The 12,914-nt window shown below is 37.0% G+C and overlaps 1 protein-coding gene across 10 annotated transcripts in view; it reads right to left on the reverse strand.

Moving 5' to 3' along the window:
• The window catches only part of LOC134841932 (dynein axonemal heavy chain 8-like), a 196,505-nt gene that overhangs the window by 14,316 nt on the left and 169,275 nt on the right, over window positions 1-12,914 (reverse strand). For 7 of the 10 annotated variants that reach the window (XM_063858024.1, XM_063858021.1, XM_063858020.1 and 4 more), the window contains 14 exons: window positions 11,567-11,823; window positions 10,807-11,162; window positions 9,603-9,794; window positions 8,990-9,145; window positions 8,127-8,336; window positions 4,535-4,680; window positions 4,076-4,261; window positions 3,746-3,775; window positions 3,260-3,277; window positions 2,714-2,825; window positions 2,138-2,320; window positions 1,373-1,608; window positions 698-816; window positions 227-333 (listed from right to left, as the gene is read on the reverse strand). In XM_063858024.1, the coding sequence (XP_063714094.1) occupies window positions 227-333; window positions 698-816; window positions 1,373-1,608; window positions 2,138-2,320; window positions 2,714-2,825; window positions 3,260-3,277; window positions 3,746-3,775; window positions 4,076-4,261; window positions 4,535-4,680; window positions 8,127-8,336; window positions 8,990-9,145; window positions 9,603-9,794; window positions 10,807-11,162; window positions 11,567-11,823 (2,308 nt within the window). The remainder of the gene's footprint in view (window positions 1-226; window positions 334-697; window positions 817-1,372; window positions 1,609-2,137; window positions 2,321-2,713; window positions 2,826-3,259; window positions 3,278-3,745; window positions 3,776-4,075; window positions 4,262-4,534; window positions 4,681-8,126; window positions 8,337-8,989; window positions 9,146-9,602; window positions 9,795-10,806; window positions 11,163-11,566; window positions 11,824-12,914) is intronic. The other 3 variants (XM_063858022.1, XM_063858018.1, XM_063858023.1) reach the window with 3 other exon arrangements.

A 12,914-nucleotide genomic window follows, 5' to 3' on the forward strand; every position in this document is an offset into this window, starting at 1 on the left:
TGTCTAAGCCCATGCTATGAAAAAGCTGTAAAATTGCCCAAAAAGTGGCACCAATATTTGCGACATAGGTTGGAAAAAAAAGAAGTTTCGTTCCAATACACTCGCTTCGCAAGTGTAATAACTAAACAAGTCTGATACAACTTCACTGTTTCTCGCTTCAACTGACTGTGGAGATTGGGAAATCTAATTGTTTTTAGGGTTTTTTAGGATTCTGTTGATGACTCACATCTATGGTGGCCTGCTGGATAATCTCTTTGACTCGCTCGGATTCCTCTTTAGTGCTTAGATTCATCGAGATAGAGGTGACCTTGATGCCCAACTTCTTAGCTGCGTCTGAACACAAACCAAAGCTAAGCTAATTTAGTCAATAGTTTTACAATTTAAAAAAATGGGGTCGTGCATAATGCCCAAGCGAGCGAAATCCATGAAAAATTTTCCATGTCCAGCGGTGAAAACTAACAAAAATGAGTTTTCCGTGCACACCTAAATCATCGGTAATTCTTCATTCTCTAAGTTATATTAGCTTTAACTGCGAATAAATAGAAGCAATTATGTGCTTTTCTTTATTAACTGTGTTCGTAGTGGATGAAACTGGCTGTACTTGACTTTTCACTAATTGTCAAAACTTGGCTCCAAAGAATCAATTTTCTTAGATTGAAAGAGACCAGAGCGCCTTTTGATTTTCTGCAACACTGACCTTCGACATAGAACCGGGGCACTTCTGGCTCCCTGGAGTAGAAGAGGGCAATGGGGGTCCTGTTGTCTGTGTGTTTGTGGATCTGGGTGTAGTCCACACTCGTAGACATGTCTGTTATCCTAAAATAGACTTCATAATAAGTCAGTGATTCAAAAAAGCTACTGCATTTCATTAAAACAAGATAAAAGTCAAACAATTTAAAATTCATTATGCAACAACACATTCGCCATAGCGAGAACAACATTCCATAGTTTTCCAAGTCTTGGTAATAATGTTGCCTGCAGAACTTTAATGTAGCAGCAATTCGTGCAACTTGTTGTATCGTTTAGTAACAGGCCCGCATCTAGAATTTTCTCGAGGAGAGGGCGAAATTGATTATCCAAGTTCTCCCAAAAAACTAAAAAGACCCCGTTTTGGGCAAAATTTCAGCGCCGCAAGCAAAATTTTGAAAAAACGCCATTTTTTAGGCACTTTCTGGAAAATGTTTACCAAAAAATTGCGTTGTTTCGGCGCGTGCTCCCCCAATAAGTTGGTTTGTAGTTTTAAACTTGGTTGCGCGATTTAACATTTCGTTCAAGTACTACTAGGGCAATTTAAAAATACCCATCATTGCTATTGAAAGTTTAAACTCGACATCCTTCTTTACAAGCCACTTATTTCAAAAAAGTCGCTTACTTTTTGCCCAACACCTGGTTTGTGAACTGTTCTGCCGCCTGCAGCACCCTATCGCCCCTCACTCCCCTAACTACCATGAATCTCTGCACGGGGGTGAATGAGTCATCCAACTTGTCCGGCAGAGCAGCCTTCTCTGGCACTTCGTTCTCACACAGTGTGCGCCACTGTGTCTCCCGCCCGTCCCGTGGCATCCGCTCGTAAGCGTCTGTGAACCAGGGGAAGTGCGTCGCCAGAATCTGAAACGACCTTTGCTAGTCAGACTTTTGATTATTTTGAACATAAAAGCGTATTTATTTTTTTCAATTATATTGTCTATCCTTTTTTTTCGAAATCTATTTTTGTCAAGGATACTAATTTCCTTCATATTTCCGAATATAATAATATCATTACTTTTTTCATAACCATATAGATGTTAAAATTTTCGAATAATTTGAACCTTTATGCGTAATTACTTTTTTTGATAATTTTGTCAATCGTTTTGTCAAAAACTGGCAGGTGTCCTAGTTATGGAAAATTAAATTTAAAAATTTAAGTTTGCCCATAAGTTTAACAACTTTTTGTCAATCTCACTTTAAAAAACCCAATATAGCACTGTAAAATTACTTCAAGAAGCACCATGTCATCAAACTACGCAATTTTGTCTTACTATTATTTACAAAATATTGAAAAAGAACAATCATTGAGCTTTCAAAAAATATATATTAAAGTCAATACTAGGAAAGGGGTGGAAAACTTTTTTAAAATTTATTGTCAAAATAAACTCACCACTAGGTGGCTGCATGTTTCGTCCTTCATCCAGTCGAATGGCTTCTTCCCACTCACCACAGCTGGCTTGTTGTCTGCAGTGGGGAACTGGGCCCTGAGTGCCTGCATGGTGGCCTGGCCGAAGGAGGGGTGGATGGTGTACTCCCTGTCTCCCACATGGACACGCCCATAGCTCTCCTCAATCTACATTCCATGCAATAAGTGATTTTGATTGAACGACTACATTAACGTGATATTGATTATCTTTAAATCAAGCAGACATTCAACATTTGTAGAAGAGTTCTCAAAAGGTCATTAAAAAAATAAAGGTGTTTGAGCCAAAAAAGGTGTTCTAAATTAGCATTACAAGAACGAGCATTTGTTTGATGACAAAGGGCCGAAACTATGATGAGTCAGTATCGTTAAGAGAGCTGAATGATCTTAAGCCCCCAAAAAATCTTAAAATCTGAACAATTTGACTACTATTCAAAACAGAATATTTTCTTTTTCAGTCTCGCTTGGATTAAATTTGAAAGGTAACGTTCGAACAATTCAAATATTTCGATTTTTTTTGGTCATTTTAAGTATCATACTAACGAGGAATGCGAGTATGAGGGAGTAAAGGAATCTGTCCTTGTCCTCGAGGGATCGGATGGTGCACTGGTAGATGGTAGCAGTGAGCTTCTCATTCACAATACGAATGGAAGACCTGAACAACACATCAACACTCAATTCAGCAAATCAAAGATTAAACACCTCACAATCAATTTCTATCTGAAGCACTATTTTAAATAAGCTCTGTAGTTCGAACGAGTTGATTCTAAGTAGATCGAAAATATCGGTTTTATTTAAGTCTAACAGTTAAAATCAAAATATAAAGCAAGAACTGGTTATATTTTGTTGGTTCCAGATAGAAAGAGCCACTAAAACAATTTGGGCATCTTTCAGATTGTCTCATAATTTTTCAAATATCATTGGTACAAAACAATCAAAGATTTGGAACTAAGAAATAAAATGGTTCAATATAGGTGCCTCGTACTTGAACTAATTGATTGTTAACTTGTCATCTAATTAACAAATCAGGTGCGTAAAACATAAATCAGTGAGTAGTTGTAGTTTAAAGCTACATAACGTGCAGCTAACCCCTGTTCCTGTCGATCACTAGAGGTTAAATGAAACAAAAACATTCAAATATTAACAATGTCGCACGCAGGATATGAAATGAGGTCAATTTATTATGATAACACCAAAATGATCACCAATAGAGTAATATTTGGATACCTCAAACAGAAACACAGGGATTTAGTGGGACAGGGATTTAAGCAGGTCCCAGAAGCAGTGAATTAATGGGACCTGGCCCGACGCCGTACTCTCAGGGATTCCACCCCTTGGTTAACTAGAGGTATATTTTATGTCATCCATTTTTGGTAGACTAACCCTTAAGTTTTTAGGGAGAGAGATTCCTATTTGATCAATTTGATCGACATTTAAATAAAAATGGTCAACCAAAATTTTCGACATTCTCTCGAGACATTTAAAAATCCGCCCTGTTCTCACCAGAAAAGTTTAGATCCTCCCCTGATATCAAGTAAATGACGGTTAAGTGATGGAGATTGACATAAAACGTACGCTTCCGTGGCACATTGTTGCTGCAAGTCGCTAAAATTTATCCAATTTCTTTATTATGAAGCAGAATGACAATTTAGCATAATGATGTGTTTTTGGTGTGCTACCTTCGCTAGCCATTCGCTACATTCGGACAACGTTATGCCTTTCTAAGGGGAGACCATTTGAAGAAGAAAAAGCCATCAGAAGAAAAAGGAAAGCAAACTTCAATTTTTCCCGCCCAAAAATCTGATACTTTTTATCGACTCAAATTGAGATCATGTATTTCCTTTTAGAATTTTATTTTGGTGGTGGGAGAGATAACTTAAAATGAGAAGTGGATTGTGTGCTCACTTGTCGGCCTGTTTGATGCAGTGTTCGAAGAGGGAGAAGAGGTACTTGTGGGAGACCATGTATCTGCTGTCTATCCTGGCCATCGCATGGCTCCCCTCGAACATCACTGCCCCCCTCACCGCCACCTCCCTGTAGCTCTCTCTGGTGGTGATGATGTCTATCAGCTTCTTCACCGAGCGACGCATGCTGAACAGACATTAAAACGGCCTTGAGTTTACGAATTGAAAAGCCAACATACCAGCTGATGGTTCAGTATGTACGATTTAATTTTGTTTAATTTATTGGGGCAGATAAAATTTAGATTGCGACAAGTTAAACTTTGAAATAAAAAACTTTTGTTTCCTCGAAAATTCGCAATTATTTCAAATTGTTAAAACTTTTCGCAGTACTTTTATTTTATCGTTTATTGAATTCAACTTAACTCGGGGACAAAAAACTTCAAATGACTTCGATGCTCACTTGTCTTTGGTTTCACTGTACTGTTTTCTGAGCAGCTGTAGGGCCTTGGTCCTGTTGGCCGCCCCACAAGCCTTACTCCCTTTGCTAAGACTCTTCAGCAACTTACTCTCCAACTTCTCCAGTTTCTCGCCATATGCCAACTTGTCCTGAAACACAATTCAGATGAAACACAGCTAAATTAGCTGCAGAAGACAAAGTAAACTTATTAACAAGTGAAGAAAAGGTGACACTGTTAAAACTAAAGTATTAACATGTCTTATTATTTGTTCAAGGATTCCACAAACAGTTCTGAATTCCGCAAATACTGTTGCCGATTCCGCATATTTTTGGAGCGATTTTGAGCGGTACAGTTTTTTGGATAGGCCTAAGAAATAAGACAATAAGCAAACTAGACGAATGCTACAAAAACGAAACTAGATGATTTTTTTTTTACAGATCTGGCATTTTAGACGTCGCTGCTATGAAAACGAAAGGGCCAACAAAATTTTTTCTCAAAAGTCAAGTTTGACAAATACAAAAAGAACACAAAATGACAAGACTTATCAAATAAAATTATTTTAAATGAAGATAAAACGTCAAATCCAAATATTACAGGAGAGTTTTGAATTGAGTAAATTATGCAAAATTGACAAGTAAAATTTACGTTAGTTTTTTTTTTTTACAAATTTCGGCAAATAACGCCTATATTGTTCCAATAAATGTCCAAACTGATAATATTCTCCGCATAACAGTTTTTCAACCGCTGGATTTTGGCATTCAGCAAATACCACTTTTTTTCTGTGGAGGTGGAAGTTCACCTTTCGAAATTTTGGAGTATACATTTTTTGTGATTTTTTCCTGTTTTTCAACTCTTCCACAACTACCCATATAGATGGGTGGTTTCTTCCATTTTTTCTGTTTCAGAAAGCATGCCATGACTCGCAGGCGTTTGTTATTTGAAGATTTTGTGGTCTATCATAAACTTTCCACATAAAAACTCCAGTTTTTTGGATCCAAGTTTTTTCGACAAAATCTTCAATTTTTGGGAAGAAAAGTTTCGTGGCATAAAGCAGATTGTTTTGAATAGTCAAAATTTGTAATCACGTGGTCAATTGGCAACAATCCTAGCCTAAAAATTTTGCGACAAATTAACTGAAATGGACGATTATTCCTGTAGGCAAAAATAGGACGAAAAATTTAAATTTTTCGGAAAACTGCTTGAGTATAATGAAACTAAGAGCTCAAATGATCGATTTGTGAGCCCAAACAACGGACAAAAAGATTTGACACTTTTCGTCAATTTTTGCAACAAATTTTGGTAAACTTTTGTTAAGTTTTTTTTGGTTATCAGAGCCCAAAGTGACGGAAATTTTCGATCTTGCATTCCACTGAATATTATGTAAATTTGACGAAACGGTTTCGATGCAGTCTTGAAAGTTCCGTCACACAAAATCTTGATTGTCGCTCGTTTTACTCCACATACTATTTTCATATTCTGTAAAATTCTCAAAATTTTTGGCGAAAATTGATTTCGTTTTTTTTTAGTATTTCGCTGCTAATTTTGTGATACTCCGGTGAATTTGCGATTTCCGAATTCAATTTAACTTGCTCGTCGTGAATCATTTTCACCGGTTTTGTCGGATCATTTCGGATTTCGGTCAGAATTTTTTGGCGAAAAACTTCTTCGTCGTTGTACATAAGGTCGGATTTGTGACTGTTGTTGCCTGATTTTCGATAAATTTTTGTAATTTCTAAATTTGTCATTAATCTTCCGAAGCAATTGGAGATATCACAGCAATAATGACAATCAATTTTGATTTTGTTACCTTTTTTAAATCTATAACCTTCATCGGTAATACGATTTTGTCCATCTCGATATTTCGATAGAACAATATTGAAATTTTGGCTACCGAAATTTAACTGTTTTCTGCAAACAGTATTATTTTTCTCACCCAATTTGTCTGCAAACAATTTTAATCTCTCTCACTTTCGTCTCTTTTCTCACAATTGCAGTTTTACAAAATCGTCTAATTTGCTTTTAAGTGCTTCCGTCTAATTTGCTTATCGTCTAATTTCTCAACCCTCATTTTAGATACTTGTTTGCACACGCGCCGAGCGCCCATGGATCATAATCGATTATATTGTCATAATATGGTCAGTATCTAAAAAATTTACAAAAAATCGAATTATAATCAAAACATTTTGTGTGTCAAAATAATCCATTATAGTCAATTATAATCCATTGAAAATGAATTATAATCTTTTTATTTTTAATGCTTCAATGCTAAAATAATCTATTATAATCGACTAAAATGGATTTTTTCGAGACGTTATTCATGAAATTTACAACTTTCTTCAAAGTTATCTCATTTCCTGTTCAGTGCAGTTGCTACGTACGTTTCATAAAAATTTTACTTATCACATTAAATTTTATAGGTTTGTTTTGTTTTATATATTCTGATTGAACCCCCCCCCCCCGCCCAGTTTACTTAACAAACCCACCTCCGTTTTCTTTACTTTACCCCCCTCCCCCAAGCTGCTAGCAGTTTACTACTTTACCACCCCCTTCCCCCAGTTTACTTTTTACCTCCCTTTACCCCCCCTCCCCCAGTTTACTTTCCCCCAGTTTATTTTACTCCCCCTGCCAGTATACCACAACTGCCATTCACTCCCCCATATAGTTAAACCTGGGGTGGTGGTGGGGGGCACGTGGGGGCGGTTGTTATTTATGGGTTGATTTTGGGAAGGGGTTAATGATAGACACCCCAAGTTGGGGGAGGTAAAAAACTGAGGGGGTTTCGTTGAGACATGGCGTTTAGAAAAAGGCATAGCATATTTTTTGCAAATTTCCTGCAAAATTTGCAAAGTTTCTGCAAAACTAATCGAATTTATTTCTAAAAACAAAATGGATTATAATCGATTATAATAGGTTATAATGGATTTTCATTTCAAAAATAATCGATTGTAACTTGGCAAAAATAATCGATTCAGTGCCAAAAAAATGGATTATAATGGATTATTTCTTTTTCAAAAAACATCGATTATAATGGCAACATAATCAATTTCGTGGTCTGAATTTTACATCTGTAATAAATTATAATGGATTGTTTTTATCTCGGGAATCCATTATAATTGATTAAAATCTATGTGCGCTCGGTGCGGCAAGAATCCAAAACAACAAAACAGATCAAAGAAAAGTAGCAATGTTGCGGATTCCAGTTACAGTTTGAGGATTCCGCTTACAATTGCGGAATCCACAACAGCTCAATTTAACTATGCACATGTCTTAATATTTGTTTGGGGATTACACACACTGTTCTGGATTCCGCAAATACGTAGAATCCAAAACAGCAAAGAAGATCAAAGAAAAGTAGCAATGTTGCGGATTCCGCGACAAACCTGTGATTTTGGCCTGTTGTGGAATCCGTTTACAATGCACAGAATGCTCAGTTCGCAATGTCTCAAGCCGGAATTTTTGTCTCATTGAGTTTTAATCATTAAACCCTAGCATAAATAGATAAAAATTGTTCGAAGAGCATCAAAAGGTTCCTAGAAGGACCAGGCTATTCGTTTGTGAAGTATTTAGCCAACTATATAGAATTTCAAATGGTACCTTCTGTAGTGATATTCTCTCGTTCTGTATACGTGGCTTCTCCAGTGCCAGGAATCTATCCAGCATCTGCTCCATTAAGTCATCCCTGCTTTGGTCCAGTCTCAACACAGTAGTGATGGCTGCCAGTTCTGCCCGGATGTACTGAGGTTCCAGGGACGTGTGCAGGTACAGTCGGAATCCAGGGTCTATCTCCACTTCCTCATTTGCAACCTGCAAAAGTAGTCACACCAGAGAATCAACCTTAAAAATTATCTTAATGATTCTGGCTAGACAAACTGAAGCCTAATAAACAAAAACTTAGCACCGCAATAAATTTGAACGTTTTTTAAATTTCTGATATGATTTGAAAATATTGTCAAAAAAGGAAAAAAAAGATTTAAAAAAATGGATAGACGCTTGCTGTGCATGTAACACCAGAATATTCCTACTTCTACCACATTTATCATAAAAAATTCAAGGAGCTAGTTAATAGCAGGTTAACTTAAGTTTGAAAAAATTACTGATATAATTGCAGAGCGACCACACTAATCTGAGATCTGAACAGTTCTTAATACCAAATATATTGGGAAAACATACATTGGGAAAACTTTGTTTAGAAGAATCTGTTTCAAAAGGCGGGAGTCACGACTGAAAGAGCTTTAATACCACACCAACTATGACCCCTCCGAGGTTTTTCAGACATATAAGAAATTGCGTGAAGACTCCCCGCCATAGTTCCATCCCATCAATTTGTGAAACAATCGGAACAAAAATGGATTTACTATTGGAAATTTGAGGCTCATTTGTGGTTCAATTTCTGCTTCAATGAGCATTTTTACAAGAATGTTGCGTGATTGCAAGTGCAATCGACTGTTCATACCCACCTTCATTTTGACACTTTCGTCTGAAGTGAGGAAGAACATTCTCTTCTGCATGACCACTCGGAAGCTCTCATCTGCCAAGAGGGCGTCCGGGTTGACATCAGTGACCAGCAGAGTGGACCCATTCATCAGGGCATGGAACAACTCCATCTTCATCTCCTATAAATGATACAAACACAAAAGATAGATGACGTCATAGTCACAATGTGAGTTCTGGTTTCGACAAACGAAAGGATGAAAAGCGGTTTTATACAAATAAAAAAATAGATAAGGCAGCAATTCGTAGCTTATTCAAAAGTGAATTCATTTCCAAACACCTCATCATAGCAAATTGAAACTATAAAATATCTTGATAATCGGTGCTCTTTTACCGAATAGCCATGCGTTCGTTGGTGACGGATTTGAAAAAGATTCGACCCTCAACTATTACCATATAATCATAATGTTTTTCCAGGGATATTATAATGTTGACTAATTTAAACATCTATAGTTTTTTTCCGCATAAAAATCTCTGAGGGCCATTAGGGTATAATCTAGTCTGGTTTCAGGTGTCTCAAAAATGGTTAATAACCAGTTTTAGTCAATAACTATAAAATAGTATGTAACTAAATCTTACATCATGAGACACGACTACTACGTTGTCTGGGTCGTTGATCACTGTCTGGATCCACTGGACTGCATATCCTGTTGGATCTGAGAGGAGCAGCCATCTTTCATTGGAGGGTTCTTTCTGCAGAGCAACGGCTAGATTGTCGGCAGTGCTTCTGGTCAACAAAACTCCTTTGTTCTCTTCTCTTTGCAGTCCATTCTGGAAAACAGAACACTCATGATAACAGTGATAGCCTGCTGCTGTGCACGTAGCACATCAGAACGTTCCGACCACACTTATTTATACAGAAGCGAAGGTGAACTTCACAAACACGGGCAATAAAAAGTAGCTCTAAAAAGGCAAAAACAAAATGGAATGAGGAAAAACGATAAGATAAAAATCAGCCTTGAAAAATCAAACTTTTGCTTTGTTCCGTAATAAGACCTTCGAACTAGAGATTAGGAGTCTCATGTGCTCGCATCTGCTCCCATGAAAACAACCTGACACTAGCTAGCAATTAATCAACTACACTTGCTATTGGATTGCAAATGCCAAGCAGCAAAAAGTCCACCAAATAAAAATTAAAACTATTTTTATGTTCCGGATTTGAATCTCCGACCTGTAGATTAGAGTCTCCCGTCCTCGCATCTGCGACACGAACGCTTGGAAGTAAGCCTACACTAGCCACCAATAAAGCAGCAACAGATGCTTTTAAGTTGCCTATGGTTGGAAATATTCCAAAAAGCTACCAAATGGGTACTTTTAATTGCAATTTAGGCTAAAAAAAAACTTTTTTCTTTGTAAAATTAAACGTGTGCAAATAAGTTCAACTTGTGCAAATAAAAGAAATTCAAAAAAAAATTTCAAAAATTGTCTTTGAGAGATTGAATCAATTACAAAAACACTAAATTGAATGTTCAGAACTAATGCTACGTATTTAAATAAAAAATATTCTAACCGTAGAAAAGAAGCTTCAAATAGCTGGAATCATTTTTCGATTATAAAAGTTAACAATTTTTTTTAAATGCAGAGAAGTCTTAAATATTTTATAAGTTTTTCGTACTTCTTTTATTTTCCACCTTTTTTTTAAAATTTTTGTTAAGTTTTTATCTTTTGCGTGCTAATACCTGCATTGCATAAACTCGCGAGCAAAGAAAGCAGCCGGTCGTGTTTTTTTAAAAATTATTTGCTAAATTTTAAGAAATGGGAAAATTTTTAACTTCCTACTGACCTCATCTAACAGAAACGATAGCGGGGTCATCTCCATGTCATTTTCGTCCAGACTGAACACGGAGCTGGCTGCCCTGGATTCCTGTCTAGACTTGCTCTGCGTCAATTGTTCGTTCTGGTTCAAAGCGGCACCAATCGTCAGCGTCGACTGATTATGTAACAAATCCAGATTGGCGTGACTGGCCGACAATGACGGTGGTTTTGAAGCGGTTCGGCTATCGTCTTTCGTGGCGTCGCCCGCAGCTCTTCCTACTCCTGATTTGAATCCTGGAGATTGAGGAGAGGCCAGTGTTATGTCAGGTGGCGCTCCTATATTGGAACCGGCGGATGATTGACGACTCACGCGCTTTTTGCCTCCTGAAAAGAAAATATAGTTGATTCAGGTTCTATTATCTTCGTGTTCAAATTACAGCATATTAATGCTTAATACTTTGTTGAAGAGAATAATAAAACCGAAAGCCCAATTAATTGTATGAAAAACATTTCGGTCATGTTGTCCGGGCTGAGGAGCTGGACTCATGATTCCACCGAATCGAACGAAAACTTCAGTCGATTAAATTCAAAATAGGCTCGGAGCAATATTATTTGCGATATAAAAACCAAAAAAAAACTTTCTGAACTCTTTAATTATTAATAGCTCCCATAATTATATTTTTGCACAACAGTGTTGTATGTTAAAAAACATACAGCGCTTTTTGAGAAAAAATGTTTTATTTAAATCTTCAGGTTTTGTGAGTAACTAGTAATCAATAGTTATTAACCTCCAGGCGAAACAGCAGCAACAGAGTTACGCAAGTTGTGCTGTCGGATCAAACTGGCGAACAACTTATTGCTCGGTTCTGGCATCTGGTTCTGTTCAGCTATCTCCGCCAATCTGCGACACACCATGTTCCTGTGATCGAGATTGAGGGGTCCGCAGTAGGTGAGAAATGCTGCTACCAAAACTGAGTTGGTGAGGATCTGGTCTTGCGAGTGCTTATTCACCTCTGTTTCCCAGCTACCTTCTATCTCTCCCAAACTAAAAAGATTCATCGAAATAAATATCATAATGGACTTCACTTTGCCACAAATTAATTTATGATTAAAACTACCGTTACGAGCATCAACACAGAAGCTAATTTGAATATCGCCTGCACAATCAAAGAAAAAGCAATGTATTTTACAAAAGAATCTGTATCAGATAATAAAAGAAAAGAAAGCTTCGGGAAGAACAAGTATATTTGTGCACCTACTCAACCACATTGCAGATTTTTCTGCAAAAAAATAAATGAAAAATGACAAATACAGAAAACGACACAACGCTGTTTCCAGAGCACTTTCTTTTTCTTGGGATCGTGCTTCTTCAACATATACGACAACACTTAAAATTATGGATCAGCACAACAATCTTTGTCAAAGCAGCATTTTAGCCAGAGCATGGTGGAACAGCGGAAGCCTGATACGCCCATCAACCAGAGGCAAAACTAAGCGAAAAACGGAACGAATCATACTCTGACACAATAAACTTTATAAGAACAAAAATAAGTTTTGCACTTCTTCTGATTTTTGCAGGGGGTGCAAAAATCAAAAATACATCCAACATAGACAATTCTATCTGTGCTACAATCGAGGAGGGTAGATTTTAATTGACAACTCTCTTGATGCATTAAAACTGACTTGATTTATTCATAAAATTTCGCCGATGTATTTATATAGCGTTGGCACGGCCCTATCCAACCTGTGCATGTACCGTCGCATGACGGAAGGGCCCATTTTATTTTATCAACCAGAGGCAGGTAGATCGAAACTACCTGCTGCTAGTTTAGTGAAGTAACATCTAACCTTTTGACATATGCAGCTTTCGCAAGACACTTGATAAAAAAATTAGCTACAACAATGGAGCTTCCAATAGGTATAAAAGTTATATTCGTCCACCTACTAACCCATTTGCAAATTTTTGTTCGAAAAGTTTTTAAAATTAACAAACAAAGAAATTGGCGAAACGCTAGTTCCCGAACAATATATATTACTTGGCTTTGTGGTTCTCCACCTTTGCGACAACATATTAAACTATGGATCAGCAAAACTAAATTCACAACGGCATTTTATTATCAGTAGCAAGGTGGAGCA

The sequence above is a fragment of the Symsagittifera roscoffensis genome, chromosome 3, assembly GCF_963678635.1.
Source record: "Symsagittifera roscoffensis chromosome 3, txSymRosc1.1, whole genome shotgun sequence".
Taxonomy (NCBI): domain Eukaryota; kingdom Metazoa; phylum Xenacoelomorpha; order Acoela; family Convolutidae; genus Symsagittifera; species Symsagittifera roscoffensis.